General features: G+C 37.3%; 1 protein-coding gene across 1 annotated transcript; it reads right to left on the bottom strand.

Annotated features, from left to right (window-relative positions):
- Window positions 1-13,544: 13,544 nt before the first annotated feature.
- LOC121814582 (arrestin domain-containing protein 3-like) lies at window positions 13,545-19,144 on the bottom strand. Its single transcript, XM_042221219.1, has 6 exons — window positions 18,192-19,144; window positions 17,639-17,696; window positions 17,407-17,554; window positions 17,000-17,096; window positions 16,656-16,912; window positions 13,545-16,496 (listed from the first exon to the last, which is right to left on the bottom strand). The coding sequence occupies exons 1-6, from the start codon at window positions 18,445-18,447 to the stop codon at window positions 16,110-16,112; spliced, it is 1,203 nt and encodes a 400-aa protein (XP_042077153.1). The 5' UTR covers window positions 18,448-19,144; the 3' UTR covers window positions 13,545-16,109.
- Between the last annotated feature and the right edge of the window lie 384 nt (window positions 19,145-19,528).

Raw genomic sequence — 19,528 nt, 5'->3', positions numbered from 1 at the left:
AACGCCACCTTTGGAATTTCACCCAAAGAAATAAGTACTAACACCAGTAAGGTACACAGGTTTGTTCCACTAATATGAGGCAGGAGATGTGATTTCACAATTAAAAGTTATACTTCGTTACTCAAAGAAAACTTTTTTTAAAACTACACATTCAACCATAACGGGAATGGGGGTTGGTGTTCAGAACTGAGGATGGTCAACTTGACGGGGAGACGATTTCAACAAATAAAAAAGATAAATAGATCACCCCAGACACTTGTGAGCATGCACTCAACTGCAAAGAGAATCTGGCACCAACCACACACACAGCACATAATAACAGTCAGCTGGGAAACCCTCCACCACCTTCAGCTCTCAGCCTGGAAGCAAAAGGGACGAAATCAGCAGGTTTATACACAAAAAAGGATAAATTATATGTTAAACTTAATATTAACAAAATCCTTTCACAGTTTACCTAACAACCGTTCCTTAACAAAAACTACAAAAGTTAAACAATACTTGATAAAATAAAAACGGTTCAAAATGAACCCCACCTCAGACACACAACCCATATACATTAAAATATTTAAGGCCCGGATTAGGGAATCAAACTCAGTCGCTGCTCAACCAGCAGAATTTGTGCTTGTTTGTGCTTTTTCTGCCTTTAGGATTGTATTTTCTCTCTTCACACACTGAGGTTAATTATGGAGTTCCACAGGGTTCAGTGCTAGGACCAGTTCTGTTTACATTATACATGCTTCCCTTAGGCAGCATCATTAGAAGGCATAGAATACATTTTCACTGCTATGCAGTTTACACTCAACTTTATCTTACGATGAAGCCAGATAACACACACCAATTAGTTAAACTGCAGGAATGTCTTAAAGACATAAAGACCCAGATGAACTCTGATTTTCTGCTTCTTAATTCAGATAAAACTGAGGTTATTGTACTCGGCCCTGAAAGTCTTAGAAATATGGTATCTAACCAGATTCTTACTCTGGATGGCATTACCTTGTCCTCCAGTAACACTGTGAGGAATCTTGAAGCCATTTTTGACCAAGACATGTCCTTCAATGCACATATTAAACAAATATGTAGGACTGCTGTCTTCTATTTATGCAATATCTCTAGAATTAGAAATATCCTGTCTCAGTGTGATGCTGAAAAACTGGTTTATGCATTTATTACTTCTAGGTTGGACAACTGTAATTCATTATTATCAGGATGTCCTAAAAACTCCATGAAAAGCCTTCAGTTAATTCAAAATGCAGCAAGAGTACTGACAGTGACTAGAAAGAGAGAGAATATTTCTCCGATACTGGCTTCCCTCCATTGGTTCCCTGTTAAATCCAGAATTGAATTCAAAATCCTGCTCCTCACATACAGTGATATGCAAAAGTTTGGGCACCCCTGATAATTTACATGTTTTTCCTTCATAAATCATTGGTTGTTTGGATCAGCAATTGCATTTAAAGATATCATATAGCAGACAAACACAATGATAGTTGAGAAGTGAAATTAAGTTTATAGGATTTACAGAAAGTGTGCAAAATTTACTTAAACTAAATTAGACAGGTGCATAAATTTGGGCAGCCTTGCTGATTATTGAAACATAAAATTTGTTTGGTAAGCTTATTGACCCTTGACCTACATACACAGGTAAATCCAGTCATGAGAAAGGGTATTTAGGGTGGCCAATTGCAAGTTTTTCTCCTCTTTGCATCTTCTCTCGAGAGTGGCTACATGGGAGCCTTAAAACAACTCTCAAATGACCTGAAAACAAAGATTGTTCAACATCATAGTTTAGGGGAAGTATACAAAAAGCTATCTCAGAGATTTCAACTGTCAGTTTCCACTGTGAGCAACATAGTGAGGAAATGGAAGACCACAGGGACGGTTCTAAGGCCGGAAGTGACAGGTCAAGGAAAATCTTAGATAAGCAGAGGCAAATGATGATGAGAACAGTCATAGTCAACCCACACACCAGCTCCAAAGACCTGCAACATCATCTTCCTGCAGATGGTGTCACTGTGCATCGTTAAACTATTCAGCGCACTTTGCACAAAGAGATTCTGTACGGGAGAGTAATGCAGAAGAAGCCTTTTCTGCACACATGCCACAGAGTCGCTTGAGGTATGCTAAAGCACATTTGCACAAGCCAGCTTCATTTTGGAATAAGGTGCTGTGGACTGATGAAACTAGAGTTATTTGGGCATAACACGAGGCCGTACGCGTGGTGGAAACAGAACACAGCATTCCAAGAGAAACACTTGCTGCCCACAGTAAAATGTGGTGGCGGTTCCATCATGCTGTGGGGCTGTGTGCCCAGTGCAGGTACTGGGAATCTTGTTAAAGTTGAGGGTCGCATGGATTCCAGTTGATATCAGCAGATTCTTGAGAACAATGTTCAAGAATCAGTGACAAAGTTGAAGTTGCACCATGGCTGGATATTTCAACAAGACAATGACCCTAAACACTGCTCAAAATCTACTAAGGCATTCATGCAGAGGAACAAGTACAACATTCTGGAATGGCCGTCTCAGTCCCCAGACCTGAAAATCTTTATTGAATTATTGAAAATGGTGTGACTTAAAGCAGGCTATCCATGAAACCATGAAACCATCAAACCTGTCAAATCGTTACACTTCTCAAATATCATTGTGTTCATCTGCTATATGGTATATTTAAATGAAATTGCTGATCCAAACAACCAATGATTTATGAAGGAAAATCATGAAAATTATCAAGGGTGCTCATACTTTTGTAATAACACTGTACAACGTCTTAAATAATCATGCCCCATCTTATCTTAATGACCTTATAGTACCACATAACCCCATTAGAGCACTTTGCTCTTTAGTTAGGGCTGGATCAGGTGACCCTGAATCCTCCTTTAGTTATGCTGCAATAGGTGTAGGCTGCTGGGGGATGCCCGTGATGCATTGAATTTTCTTTTTCAGTCACCTTTCTCACTCACTATGTCTTAACAGACCTCTCTGCATTGAATCATACTTGTTATTAATCTCTGGCTCCCTTCCACAGCATGTCTTTCTCCTGTTTTCCTTCTCTCACCCCAACGAGTCGTGGCAGATGGCCCGCCCCTTCCTGAGCCTGGTTCTGCCAGAGGTTTCTTCCTGTTAAAAGGGAGTTTTTCCTTCCTGAAAACAGCCTATATTTTCAAATGGATAGGTTTATACCTTTTTCTTTTTTCTGTCTTGATGACAGATGTTAACATCTGAATTTTATTGAGTCGGCCTGTTTTTTTGGGGGGGTTTTTTCTGCATTAGCTGGCTTCACAGTTGGAAATAACTATTATGACAACAGCCGTTATCAGCTTTCTTATGTTGCTTTTTCCGTTTCAGACACTCTTTGCGCTCATAAGGTGCCTTTCATGCATCACATGACTCTTCTTCAACACAAACTAATCCCTAGGAGGGCAATCTACACCAGAGACTTTGATAAAATGTACACTACATGCCCCAATTTTTTCCAGTTATTTATTACAATTCAACTTGTTTAAGTCCAGTGAATAGCTTGAAATGGTACAAAGGGAAGTGGTGAACTGCCAGAGGTTTAAAAAAAAGTAACATTAAAAGTGAAAAATTCTGTACATGTCCAAACTATACAAAAGACCTTTTACAGGGAACACAAAATGGGTTAACAATTTAAAGCTGTTCTGCAGCAATGGTTGATCGAACCTTGAAAGCTGGCGCTACTAATTCCTACAGGTGTTCCAACTTTTCTGGATTACTTACAACCCCCTCTTGTCTGCACAAAAGCAGTGTTGGAACAGACTGTGGTACCATACCCTTGTGAGCATCAGGTGAACAGTATTGTATTGCAGGAAAGAGGCAAGTAACAATGGAAGAGAGACACACCATCATAACACTTAAAAATGTAGGTCTTTCCTAAAGAGAAACTGCCAAATTCAAGGTGTCAGTACAATTTCCTTCACCATCAAAGGCACTCAGAAACTGGTCCAAACTCTGATAGGTAGCCACAACTGATAATACAAAGCCACAACTGAATCAAAGGACAAGTTTCTGAGAGTTAACAGCTTGCGTGATAGGTGGCTCACAGGGCAACACTTTCAAGCACAGTTTAATAGTGGTCATAGTAAACAAGTCTCAGTTTCAACTGTGAAGAGAAGACTTTAAGTTGCAGGTTTGACAGGACGAGTGTGATGGTTTGGGGCTGTTTTGCTGGATTCAGGGTCATTGACTTATACAGAGTCAGAGGCACCCTGAACCAAAACGGCTACTGCAGCATTCTGCATTGCCATGCAATACCCTCTGGTATGCACCTACTTGGTCAGAGGTTCATCCTAAAGCAAGATAATGACCCAAAGTCCAAGCTAAGCCAGAATTACCTCAGGAAAAGAGAACAAGATGGTAAGTTTGAAAAGATGGAGTGTCTAGCACAGTCTCCAGACTTAAACCCCATCGAGCTGGTTTAGGATGAAATGGACAGAAGAGTGAAAGCAAAGCAACCTACAAGTGCCACACGTTTATGGGAACTTCTGCAACACATGTCGGAAGAACTTTCTGAAGAATATTTGATTTCTATTGTAGAACGAAAGCCACGGGTGTGTTCAGCTGTTATTTCTGCCAAAGGTGGCTACTTTGATCTGTCAAAAGTTTAGAATACATTTTGGTCTATATTGATTCAGCAATTTCTTTTTTTTAAACTCCAATTGCTTATTTGTATCATGCTTTCATCAGAGACATTAATCTGCAGAATTTTCAATAAAAAAAGACTGGAAAAATTGGGGTGTTCTAAAACCTTTGACTGGTAGTGTATATACAAAAGTCTATAACTGTGGCAAAAAGATGAGATTAATCCAGCAGAAAATCATTAATCTAGTGATCTAGGAAACACTGGTAAAATAAACATTGCAATTTTATTATCAGAACACTGAGTGCGCTCTCAATGCTGCTCTTTCTTCTTAAAACGATAGCTGGACATCATAGCTCTGAAACTTAAAAATGAAAACATTTAAACATTAAATGTTACCGTCCCTTAGATTTGAAGAGGTGCTCGTGAGGTTTTCTAGTTGCCACAATTCTTAGCAGTGGATACAAATCAAGTATAAAAACTTTTATACATCTTCAGCATCACCAAATGAATCCAAGCAAAAGATCACATTTATTTGTCCATGAAAAAAAAAACCCTGCTTTTACTGGCCATAAAAATGCTGCTTGTTCTAGCAGGTCCTCTACCTTACAAGAAGTTTTGGAGTAATCATAGAGGTGAGACACATAAGCTTTTAGTATTACATCTACCGCCAGTGAAAGCTCGAGTTAAAGAAGGAACCCTTCTACCCAAAACAGAATGTTTTCATGCTAAAACAATATAATACTTTCAATATAACATTTCACATACCAAGTATATTCATTCATTATTACATGGTTTGGTACCGAATGTACCTATTGAATCCCCATTATATCCTTTAAGCCACACTATTTGCTCATGCTGGAGTTTTATCAAAGCATTTGCAGCTGGCTAGACTTACCAGCTAGACAACATTTTTTCACAGGAAAGATGAAATACAGATATCAGAGACATTGACAAATGCACAGATGTTTTAACCTAATATCATAATGTCTGTCAGTATGGATTAAAGCAAAGAAGAAGTAAACAAAGAAAGAACACTATATGAATTCCCCGGGTAAGTTCAAAGAACTTGCACTCTATGTTTGAGCAATAAAAATGTTTTCACACATGAACAGACACTTATGGTCTGTTTTGCTATGCGTAGTATGGAACATGTTGGTACCATGTGCAGGCCATGTGTGATAAATGCTATATACCCTAAAGCTCCAGAGGTTATAGTACTTCAATACTTTGGCCAAGGCTAACCTGCGATTCAGTGATTTATTTCTCCACATGATCATCAACAACAGAATATTTAAAGGCTATGGAAAATGCAATAACCCAGATACCTAAAATGCAGCACAAAGCACATTTAAAACTCAGCAGTATTTCAGTGTGTAATCTTAAAATATTTGAAGCCTTGTGTTTTGCCTGTAAATCACAATTAGCATCAAAGTGAACAATGTGTGTGTGTGTAGTGTGTCTATGTATTTGGAATATCCAGTTTTAAATCTGCAAAAAATGTTGGGATGATGTGTAAAATGCAAATAGAAATAAAATGCAATGATTCACAAATATCATACAACCATGAATTAGTCACAATAAAACACAGAAAGCAAATTTATGTTTAAAATGTTTACATTTATATTAAATGAGACATTTTACTATTCAATTAGAAAATATTAGCTCCTTTGTAATTTAATGGGAACAGCCTGTCTCAGAAAGGTTGGGATGGGGGTAAGAAAAAAGACTCGATAAGTAAATGGTACTAAATAGAAATATCTGGAGAGAGATTTTGCAACTAACTAGGATAATTGGCAACAGGTTAGCAAGACTAGGTCATGAACATCTTAGGCGGAGGTTCAATAATGGCATCTAAAAAACATAATGTTCCACCATGGAAAAATTCTGACAAGTTTTAGTTCATTATCTACTGTAAATATATCAAAAGTTACCAAGAATATGAGAAATCTAAATCAATACATGATCCTCCGTCCCTCAGATTGTATTGCATCAAAAACAGGCATGGTGTTGTCACGATAATCACTACATGGGTTTAAGATCATTTGCAGAAATCACACAGTTTGCCAACCACAAATTCAGGTTAAAGGTCTGTCATTCAAAGAAGAAGCCACATGTGAACATTTCTTTATAGCTGTTTCTGTTCCTTCCTTCTAATCGTCTCCTATTTTCTAATCATAGACAGGTGTGAAATAAACTGGTGAACTGGTGTGGACAGTATGGAAACACTGTCCAACACAACTGATTCAAATTACCAAATTACCTCCTCGACATGTTTTGGAGTTCTCCAGAGGCCTGGTAATGAACTAAGCATTTGATTCAGGTGCGTGTACCAGCCCTGGAGTTCCCCACCCCTGGTCTAATGGCTCATTAGTATTTATATAATCTGCTTCTTTTTTTTTTTTAAATGTGCAGTGGTGTCATGAATTGTTGTGTCATCTTTTTTTTACTGTCTGATGTGATATAATCAATATGGGATGAAAAGCAAATGGTTTTATGTTCCACCAATCATCTATTGTTTATCCAAAGCCAGGTACCATAAATCCTGTATTGTGTTAAATATTGCAACCGTTTTGATGGTGCTCTGTTTTTTTAACCAGCACTAACAAATGCAAATATGTTACATTGCAGAAGTTTGAAGAGCTCCATTGCTTCAAAACAACCAACCAGTTTCACACACAGGCGGTGATACATTTTCCATTGTTTTCTCTCAGTACTCGGGCAGACTGGATTTAAAATGACAATCACTCGGTATCAACACTTTCACTAAAAGATGTTTGAAGGTGTGCACATGAGCCATGCTAAATTAAAGGTGTATCTATAGGTCAGTGTAGCCAGACAATGTTATTACAATCATTTCTACACTATGTCTGTACATGATCTGAAATAAATTGTGAATCTGAAATCATTACTTCATCCTCTCACATGCTTTTATTTCAAGTCCACATATTTTGTTTTTGAATTATTTTTAATGCAAGAAATTTGTGGTTTTAATGTTGCCAGTGATTGATTACCTAGCGGCAATCCCTTTTTAGATAAATGCAATCATATTACAAAAACCTGGACAGATTTACCTGTGACCTGTTTTAGGGTGGGACTCAGATACGAAAAGAATTGTTTGAGTCTTTCTGGTGTAGCAATACATAGAAGTCATGCCAGCATAAACAAATTCTAAGAGTTATAATAGAGTTTTTTCTTTACTTATGATGAAATGATTTGTTAAAATATACTGTAGCAAAAAACAAAAACAAAAAACCCAACAACTGAGAAGACGGTTTCTATGCCACTACAATATCAATATTTAAAAGGAGTTGGCTTCACCTTTGGCATAGATTAGTGGCACTGTGGCTGTTATCTTTCAAAGATAAAAAATATCTTGGGTTTGTTGAAGTTGCTTCATAATACCTCCCTGGGTTGGGTTTAAGGCCAATCCAATACAAGCATGAAAAGCTGTAAGCTGTAGAAGCAAAATTGTTGACACATTTCACCAAAAGAGAAAAAATATATATATAACCTCCAATTTTTAATCTGGCATGTGGATGTGGTTTGGAACAGGGGATGGATTGCTGTATTTTGTTCAGTAAACTTTGTGCTCTGTCATTAGGATAAACACAACCATGGCAGGAGAGCTGCAAGACTTACTTTCTCTGATGGAAGAAAAAGGATATATTTGTACATTTAAAGCACATAGAAAACTTGTGAGTGCATTTTTGCAAAACAGAAGTTTTATATATTGTTCAGTTTCTTTGTTCTCTTGTCAAATTCTTTTCCCCTGACACTGTCTGGTCTACACACAGATCTATCAAAAAGGAGGGATCAACAACAGCCAGGTCTCTTTGCACAAACACTTTTACATAGCCTTTGGTTTTGTCTTGTAGAACGACTCCTCCTGCTGGGAAGTTTCTGTGCCACAAGAAAATACCATGTTTTCTGTAACTTTTATTGTCATTATAAACTTCAAGATTCAAGAAGTTTATTGTCGTATACACTGCAAAACACAAATGGTTACACTGAGCAACGGTATTCTTACTTTGCACCAAATGCACCATAAATTGGCTGCAATGTTTGCATGCAACAAGACAAACCCCCTCTATAGGTGGTTTTCAGTAATTAGCCATAATTGTACAATATTTTATGTCAGCCATAACCATGCAGTATTTTTGAATCAGTTCCAAAAGTTTGTGATGCTGTTTAAAATGTAAATAAGAGCAGCAATTTAGAAATTTTGGAACACAACTAAAAAAGACAAAGTTAAATGGTAAATTACACTGGTGAAATACCTATAAGCATTAGGTAAATGGATATCTATGTTAATGGAAGTAAGCAACACTAGCCACCACTGGGCAGGGACGTCTAATCGTCTTAAAGCTTAGAACCTAGAAAAAACCACATATTACTTTCCCAAGTATTTATCCAATTAAAGGCTTAAGCCACTGCCATCTAACAAGCATTCCCTCAAGTATTTATACAAGAAATCACGAGAATCTTTTTTTCTATTGTGAAAGCATCAAAAAATGTTAACGATTCTACTTTCTCGGTTTTTTTTTCTCATAACAATAAACTCCATTGAACATATCTCTATATAGATATAGTTATATACCTGTCTGCTCAAAAACTACACACACCCCATTCCAGTAGCTCATAGAACAACTTTTGGCAGCAACAATGTGAAGTATTTGTTTTCTGTATGACTTTCATTCTCTCACTCATTGTGAAGGAATTTTGGCCCATTCGTTTTTGCAACATTGCTTCAGTTCAGTTCTGAGGTTTGCTGGTGTTCATTTGTGCAAAGTTCTCCTAAGGTCCCACCACAGCATTTCAGTTGGAATGAGGTCTGGACTTTGTCTTAGCAACCATCATTTTCTGTTTTTTGTTTTTTGTTTTTAGACTTGCTGCTGTGCTTCTGATCATTATCCTGCTGCATGACCCAGTTTCAGCCAAGCTCACTCAACGACTGCAAGGTGTCCAGGTCTGACGGGGTAAAAAGGCTGTAAAACAAATACAAATCATCACCCAGCCATGCCTATCAGTATGACATGTACTGATTTCACGTGTCCAAAGAAAATTGTTCCAGCAGTCTTGTGGTTTGATCAGCTGCAACTTGCTGCTGTGCTGCAAAACTTTCTTTTTTTTTTACAGAGAAGAAGCTTTAATTAAAAGATTCTTCTCTGAAAATAATTAATATTCTGTAAATTATGTGATGTAACACTTTTTTCAGTTTCTCCAAGCATTGCAAAATCTGACACTGGGATGAATTTGCTAAAACATGGTAAATGGTCTGTATTTATATAGCGCTTTACTAGTCCCTAAGGACGCCAAAGCGCTTTACATATCCAGTCATCCACCCATTCACACACACATTCACACACTGGTGATGGCAAGCTACATTGTAGCCACAGCCACCCTGGGGCGCACTGACAGAGGCTACCTATCCTATCAAGTGTGTTCTTTCACAGGACTACACAGATTACTGTTTCAGATTTCTTTTGGATGTGATTGTATTTAGTGTAACAATTTAAACTTGCAAAAGTCTTGAGCCACCCCTTTTTTCTTATACCTTGTCTCTAATGAGACAGAGAGTTTTGTAATTTTTTATATTGTTATGAGCAATATTTCTCCAGGCTTTCTGAAGGTCTTCAAAGTTTTTCCTCGGACATTGGCTGTCTTTTTGCTCATTTTTAATCCAGTCCTTGTATCTGACCATTTGTTTTTGTATCTTTAGGCACTTTGTTACTACCAGCACATAATTTGTTCCCATCTCTGATTTGAATGTAGGAAAAAAAATAATAAATAAAAAAAAGATATCACAGTTTGACAGGCATAAAATTGTTTTGTTTGTTTTTTACACCAAAAAGTAAATTCCCAAGCTTCTTGGCATATCTCAGCATTGTGTGCTGAGATACCTGAGAGATACATCTGTTCCTGCTGTGGATCCATTTGTTCGTCAATATTGTATCAGAAATGATCTCAGTGGTGACCCTTCTTAAGAATGGAAACAGAGAAATCATGTACGGAGGAGGTAAAGAGGGAGGTACAATAGCAAGTGCCTACAGCCATCTGGAAAACATGGTGGAGGCTCTGTAATGGTTTTGTGCTGCATTTCAGCCAATGATGTCTGGAATTGTGAAAGCATTGATGGATTTATGAATCCAAAAAACTGCCATCAGATTTTGATTCACCATCCAACAACAGCTGTAAAGCATCTAATGAACAACAGCTTAACTTTTCAACATGACAATGACCCAAACACCAAAAGACTCCTCCCCAGAGCCTGGACCTGTGGGATCATCTTAAAGGAAGGAAAAAAGGTACCTAGCATCCAAAGAAGAGCCTTGAATGTCCTTCAAGAAGCTTGGTGAATTATTCCTGAAGACTACTAAAAGAAATTACAAGAAAGCGAATGGTTGTCTGTCTCTGTGTGTTAGCCCTGCGACAGACTGGCAACCTGTTCAGGGTGTACCCCTGCCTCTCACCCTATGACAGCTGGGATAGGCTCCCGCAACCCTGAAAAGGATAAACAGAAGCGAATGGATGGAAACTCCTTAAAATAATACAGACTCTTTGCCTTTTATACTGCACGCATGTTTGCAAATCCTTTAATAAGTATAGCAGACATTTCCTGTTCTTCCTCACAGTGTACTACTACTACTACTACCAATACTTAATAACAATAATAATGATCATTTCAAACTATTTTAAGTATATTTATATAAGTACAGTATAGTATAGTCTATAAAATGCTGAGTGTACCTTTAAATTACTAAGTATTTAAAAAGTAAAGAAGTACTTGTTTTATTCCAATAGTGAATCTATATAAATAATGCATGTTTTATGTGTTTTAGCCACTCACCTATCAGCGTAAATACTGAAGAAAAGAGTCACACTCCCCAGGAACAGAGATAATAAACTTAACACCACCATTGCCATTTTCCAGGAAATCTCTATAAACATGTGTATGTGAATACAAACCAAAAAAAGCATCATTTGTTTTATGCAATTCATATTTACTCCTCTGCTAACTAGTAACTGCTGCAAATACATATCATTGGTTTTTGTCGAAACACAGTTTGAAAAAAAACTTCTCTACGTCCACTACAACCTTTGCTGTCTCACTTCTATTTGTCTCCATCTAGTGTTGGGAAAGTAAATATTGCTTTCTATAGTGTACAAACATCAACAATAAATCAAATATTTACATAAATAAAACTGGACATTCACTCTTCTATTATTATTATTTTATTATTTTTATTTGCAGATTTTACCACTGTCCACATGGAGAAAAATCATTGGATCTGCAGGGGATCTGGTGCTAAAATAAGAAGGAGTCAAATCTATATAAAAAAAAAATATAGAATCATTATTATTATGTGACATAAGTGTATATTATACTTCATTTGGATTAAAAAAAATAACTGTTATAGCCAAGGGTTAAGTGTGACATGGGTAGTTTGGGTACTCTAATAGTATGACATTTATTTGTGTACAAACTGTGACCAGCTGATGTATGCTCATGCTCCAGTATTCAGTGCTCTTTGAGTATTTAGCATTTCAACAGTGGGATGAATAGACCTTTGAAAAGAATTTCTCATCTTTCTCTGCTCTCTTTCTTAAATCTTTTTCCAGTTCTACACTGTAAATTTACAACTTTTTTCTCTCCTTTGAAAATTTAACAACTGCACATTTGCTTTGAAAATTTAACAACTGCACATTTTCTTGCAGACACATTTTGTGAGACAAGCTTCACAAAAACAGTTTGTGTATTTGATGATATCTCTTGAGCTGTATTTCAAGTTACTACTGCCACTTGCTGTTGTTACTCCATTTATGCACACTCCTTTGTCTGCACTATGAATACACCCCACGGATGAGGGAAAAAAGGATGTGTCAAAGGTGTAAGCAGTTATGGGCTGTCATGTTTTTCTAATGACTGAGCAAATATCTCAATGTCATCACTAGAAGAACAACTTTAACTAAAGGTGCCAGAATACTACTTTAACCCCGATTGTAAGCCTAAACTATGTCTTGCATAAATTTATCTTATTGCAAGTCATTGTCTAAAACAGGCCCGAATAGGAGTGGTTCAATCAAAGACTTCTAAAATGGTTATGTGTTTACATGCACATACACAACACTGGGTAAATTATGGCTGAGATATTCTTACCTGTTTCATCCTGTCTGTATACATCAGATATATGACTGGAAAGAATCTCTGGTTCCAACGATTCCCCCAGATGTAAGTGAGGATTGATATTTTTATGTTGGCTGGTTTTGCCATTGCATAGCATCTGGCTGTCAAGTGTTCTCCACCTGCTCCCCTGCTTCTAAAGAACCAGAGGCAAACGTTTTTATCTTTCAGCTTTGTGAAAACATTCAACAATATTCTCTAGCTTTTAAATACATTTAAAATAATGTAATTAAGATGCTATTATCATACCTGGAAAATTTATTTTCTCCATCCTTAATATTATTACCTTCTTATGTCCTCTTGAAAGGAAGACCAAAGTGGATTGTTTTGTAGCAGTAAGGTGGAGCCCCTTCCCTACCACAGTGAGGTGGCCTTCTCTGGAGCATGTCCATACCTGGCTTCCTGGCTCTCTTCTATCACCATCCTTGCCACTTGCAGTTCTGAAGACACAGGGATGCAGATGCACACCTTCATATTGCTCTCTTGGTGCAGTCAGACATTCTCCAGTGTGGTAGTTGCTGACAGCCCGGCTCTCTTGGTGCCAACGCCATTCCTGTATAGGTGAGCATGGGCTGCATTCGCCCAGTGACACTCTACCTCCTTCGGTTCCTTCTGTAATCTGCAGACATTTACCCAGCAGCTTGTTTTGAATCTTTAAGGCAGACAGCTCTGTGGATGACAACATACAAATAAAACATAAAAAAAAAGATAATTAAAGTACCCATAAATTATATGTAATAAATGTGTGTTAAAAGATGCATTTGGTATGTCTGATATGCAAAAAGCTGTATATTTTATTATTTAAAACAAGGTAATATAACTGGTTAGCAGTCAGTACCAAGCCCACATGCTTACCAGTAGAGAACCACAACCTTATCTAGGTAACCTACAACTGCTCTCTGCTGTACTCATTTTCTGTGTGTCAACCACATTAACATTACTACTTAAGTGGACAAACACATGCAAATCCAGGCAAACATGGCTCAACATGCAGTTTGTAACCACACAAGAGCACTTCATTCAACAGTAAAACAACTAAATAAACAAACATATGTTTATTTTTTTGTTGTCATTATTGTTTTAGGTTGATAAATCCTGCAATGGAGCTTCATCTGTTTAGCTCTGCAATGCTGTGCTTTGAAACCACTGACTGAACCTATGTGTAATGCATTTGAAACCAAGACTAACTGACCAAGCAGTGAAGTTCACACTTTATTACATATAAAAAAATCTAGCTGTTTAAATAAAAGCCTTTCGAGGTGTCAATCAGTTATAGTCTATAAATATGCCCTTCATTTTAAACACTGCTGTTTTTTCATAGTTCTGATGTAATGCAGGAGTTATAACTGCACCTGCTTTGCTTTACAAATAGGACAAAATTCTGGTGGTTTTTGAGAAAATGACACCTGCAGACCTGTTTCTCTGTTAAACCAACTCACAATTCATTAGGTACCATTAACAAAAGCAGTGATCCCAAAAATGCTGACATCTACAAGGGAATGTAATCCGGCAACCTGCGGGTGCTGCTGTAAGCTATGATCTTTGTCTGAACCCACACATAACAGAACAAAGCCAGTCCCAGGGCGCATAGAAAGGAATGAAATGTATCCACATTACTTCAACAAAGTTACAGCTACAATAAAAAAAAAGGTCTGGAAGGGCATGAATGCTGTGAACATATGATAGTTTGACATTTCAAAGAAAGTTTCAAAGAAAAACATTTTAATGTAAAAATCAATGGTTCAAACCCTGTCAGCGGTTTTTATCAATATATGTACGAGCTTTCAGTGAAAACAAGAAATTTTGGGCATGACCTTAAACTTCTCACCCACAGTTTTTGTTTGTATAGACAGATTAAATTTGTTATCTCTTTTATCAGCTTCATCACTTGCAAAATGCTTTTCAGCTACTTAAGAAATGTTTACAACAGTTCGAACAGCTAAAATTAAAACTGTTTTTTAAAAATAACAGCTATATTAATGAGGTAAACAGCGACACATGTTACCTTTGAAAATGATGAAGAGGAAAAAACAGACCTTCAGTAGCACTTTTCCCATTTTGGTGGCAGGCGAAAGTAGCCTATCCTATGGTCACGTGCTTGTGTTGTCTGAGCAACAGCAGCAGGTGGGAGGAGCTAAGCATTCACAATAATCAATAGATGAGCAATAAATACAATAAATAGTGACCATGTGACACTTTTTAATCCTCTTAAGGAGGAATGAAATGTTTAAGTATCATTTAGATTTCTTTGTTTGCAATGAAATGCTTCACAACTGTCCAGAGGAGTTTAAACTATTCAAGATCACTCTTACAAGTGCTGTCCCTATTCTCCACCCATGACTGGCAGACCTTTTTACAAATGCTAACAGTACAGTCTCTCCTTCCACTAGAAAACCATTGCAACCGATACCACCTTTACTGATAAACATGCAATGTTTGCCACTGTGGCACACATGAGTTATTGCCTGCAACCAAGGTGCTACGACTCCATGGAATACTAATTAGGTTTAAAGGGGTGTAAATCTGTTTTAGCAAGACAACAAGTCTTTGAGGAATGTTTGTGGGGCTGAATGGTTATGTGGTGTTTTTCTCTGTAAAGATTCACCACATAGGATGCTATCGGGATAAAATTCCCTACTCCTTGCACATAAAAACAGCTGGAGCAAAACATTTTTTGTCCTGTTTTCAGCTGATAAATGTCAGGCTTATGATTCAAAATTATTTCCTACTTAATGATCTTTAAGCTTGGGTATAAAACATGTTTTGGTAAAAAGAACAAAAAAGTTTGTTGCACATATGAACCAATGAATCAACATGAATGAATAAAGAGCTAAATTAAATGTTAAAATATTCAGTTTTATCAAACTTTAATAAGCTTATATTTATTTTTCTCTTCAATGGGGGACGCAAACACAATACTAGCACAAAAAGTAGGCAATGCATGTTTTGGCCTTTGAAAAAACAAAAAATAAAAAAGCAACATCAGTGGAGGATGTCAATTGGACTGGAGTTGTTCACCATAACTCCTAAAAGCCCAGCTCTATGTCACATTTTCCGATACATGTTACCCAAAAAAGTCAGAAACATTATGGTACATCTTGAGACAGTCTGGGACCAGGAATATATTCATATGTAGGATTTACAAAATGTCTTGACACATGCTCAATTATCCAGGTTAGGAATCCCAAAAAGTATATTCAGTTCATTTCAAGGTAACATTCTCAGTACGAAAAAATGTCTGAACAATTATCCAAGTGTCTAAAGAAATTGCTTACAGTTTATTTTTGGCTTATTCGCTTAATAAATCCAGTTCAGCTTCTACAGTCATTCATTCATTCTGATGCTGGTAAATGGACAAATATAGTGGAGGTTCTTCTCCATGGAGAGCAGTAGGGCCTGGATGTTGCACAGATGGTGCTATGAAAGCTGGAACTGAACCCTGTGAAGCAGCACCTTGTGGCCACTGGTTATAATCACTTGTTATATTTGCATGCTGAGTGGGATCTGGGGTGGGGTATTGATAAACACCTGACCCTGTGAGTATAGGATCCAATCCAGTGGTGAAATTAGAGGATGTGAACTCGCTGTAAGCTGGAGACTCAACTGTCTCAGGCCCCACAGCCTCACAACTCTGAGCTGGAGCAAATTTAGAAGGAAGGATGACCAGTGGGAACACCACCTCTGGGTCAAGGGCAAAACTAACGTCCAGATACACCTGGGAAACAGTCAGAGATGAAGAAACTTGTAAAGCATTATAATCTGCAATAAAGATGTTGTGTTAAGACACATATTTACTTTTTATTATTTATCCACAAATGTTTGCAAAAACGCAGGTTCATTTCTGAGGTAATACAAATCATGTATTGTTTCATACCTTTATGTAATATTCAACTGAGATGATTTCACAGTTATGGAGGGTGGGAATGGCATCGCTGGGAACTTTCAGCTGGCAGGAGGCAGTTTGCTCTGAGTTTGGACGGATAGTGTCTCCGACCATTTTGAACAGCGTTTCCTTGCTGCTATTAGTGTTGTCCTGGCAACTATACACCGTTACCTGCTGAAGTTTGAATTTGAGCCTTGTGTTCCTGGAAGAGGAGTTGCAGATTTTGGCGACAACAGACAAGGTTTCACCTGTCAAAAGCAAATATTAACAATAAGCTGCATTTTTTTTTTTTTAAGTCTATCAACATTTGCTAGAGCACGTTGCAGATACTTTACCTGGAGAACAAACTCCTCTGTTAATGGTAGCACAGATCTGGACCTGTCCCTTGCAGAGACCACTCATCTTTTTACGCACTGAACTGGACTGTGGACACTATAACAAACCAAATAAACATTTTTCCAGATCAACTAAATGCCTCATGTGGAGAAAATGCAGAAGAAAATACCTCAATGTTGTTTTTAGGCTTCAGATCTAGTCCAGGTAATCAACGCTGAATTCTCTTGTATGTTACATTTGCACTGTTGGTATGTTTGAACTGATGACTATCCCCAAGATGTATAAACAAAAAACTTTAAAGTGTAAAAGGTAATTCAGGTTTTTGAATCTGAAACATTTTTTATTGAATAGTTAGAACACATTTTCCAAAAATCTGATGTTTAACATATGTCACTCTAGTGTTTACCATCATTTGAGGAGTGTGTGGACAGGACTTTGACACAAAGTTGATCTCTTTTAGCACTTTCGAAGGCAGTCGCCATCTCCTAGATACCTTGGCTTCAAAGGTGTAGACAATATTTCCATGTTTTCCCTTAAAGGACGAAGGCATCCTTCTGTATAACAGACCTAATTAGGAATGCATTCATTTGCAAAAGCAAGATATGTATTAATGTTGGATGCTGCAAATTCTCACTTACCCCTCTGGGATTTTGAGCCTGAACTTAAAGATGTGCACTCTTTTTGGAAGAACAGTCCCTGCAAGAGTCGTTTGATTAACATTTGATCTCAATCTCATATTCTCAAAGTTAACTGTTTTCTTTATCTCTGCTACACTATTTAACCCATTGATACGTCCTTTTGTCTGGCTTTTGTTTTGTTTGGAATTACAGACAAAAGTGTTAATATTTTTTAACTATCGCTGCCAATAACAGATAATAAAAGACAAGTTAACCAACTTGAATTAGTTCAATCTTTTTTGTGGTTTGACCTGGAATCCTATCATGCACACCTCGATAACATGTCTTTATTTATTCATTTATTTATTTAGATTTTTGTTCTTATTATTTTGGGATATATCTTTCCTCAGACTCTTCACTTCATAAAAAGAAAAAAAAATTTTTTTTTTAAAGTAAGGAATCTAACTGTAGCAATTTTGCTTTTTAATACAACACATTGCCAAATTTCCTGATAAATTTCATAGCTACAAACACCTTTAAGTACAACAAACTCTGTTTGACTTTGACATCCTACCTTCATCGTTTTCTGCAACCAAGTATTCCTTCACTTTGAAATATCTCCTGCGCGCACTTTGCAGTCTCTCGACAGGTACACCTACTTCTGTCCATTCTACGTTAGCGTCCCCTTTGGCTTTTACATAAACGCTCTTGACTTTGACTTCTTTTGTCAGTCTGAAACTGACTGTACCCACTATAGTATCGCCTTCAGAATAACTTCTGTTGTCACTGATTGTTTCAAAAGTCACATTTAAGTTCTTTATCGGAGACATTTCAGAGCCGAGTGAAATGCAGAGCGTTTTTCTAGGAACTGATAAACTGAAGCAAGATATGACGGGAAGCTCCGCCTAAAGAGTGAGATCGTAATTTATGATTCTACCCAATATCACAACATCTAAATATCATATAAAGAGAAACGTCATATATTTACGCAGTTTAGGGTGATGTGAAAAAAACTACCAGGCCACAAACGATGTTCACAAGAAGAAGATCACATTCACAGCAAATTGGCAGGTTTTTAAAGTATATTCCAGTAAAACCCCGAAACCTATTAAAATATGCTTATGATGTACTGGTAATTGATCGCTAGTCCATCTGTAATGGACTAGCGATCAATCAAAAACTGTATAGAGTATCGCAAATTTCACCCCGTGACAACAGCGATAGGCTCCAACCCCGGGCTAAGAAAATTGAAGGATGCTCTTATAAACTTTTGCATCACCAAAATCACTCGTCAGAGTCAGACTGGGCAAAAGCATTTGCCCAGTGTGTAGGATGCGAGCATTGGGTATCGGTATAATTATTCGGAGATATTCCGTCCCATTCAGCAGAGAGAGTTTGTTTTGTTTCGTCAGCAATGATTCAGATTCGTCCCATCTGGGTGTTGAAACGAAACTATCGTGTCCTTTGTGCCGAATTGCGCTGAATTCTGAGACGTGGACTGATTTTGGCTCGCCCGTGATTATGCGGGAAAAGACTTGTTTCTAAGAAAGTCTGCATGCAGTTTGGTCTGAACGGTAAAAAAAAAAAAGAATCAGTCAAAACAATTTAACTCTTCCAGATTGCAGTGTATATTTTAGTGTAAATTATTTTGTGGACACGCTGGGTTATAATTGTCCGATAGGCCCTTCAGCAATTACCCTGCCTGTTGTGATTGCTTAGTTTATTGTACACATTACAATGATCTCAATAACGTCGTTGTGTCATGGTCCTGAGTTTAGTGTGTGTGTGTGTGTGCGTGTGTGCGTGTGTGTGTGTTTATTAATTTATATTATTTAATTTAGTGTTATTCGTGGTTTTAGTGCTCCCTACTGATCTGCTACTGTGTGTTATATCCTTAGTTTCTAGTCTTTA

This window comes from Haplochromis burtoni, unplaced genomic scaffold (assembly GCF_018398535.1).
Source record: "Haplochromis burtoni strain Fernald_Lab_line unplaced genomic scaffold, NCSU_Asbu1 Contig_63, whole genome shotgun sequence".
NCBI classification, from domain to species: domain Eukaryota; kingdom Metazoa; phylum Chordata; class Actinopteri; order Cichliformes; family Cichlidae; genus Haplochromis; species Haplochromis burtoni.
Note: the sequence above shows the minus strand (reverse complement) of the source record. Positions and strands in the feature narration are given on the sequence as shown.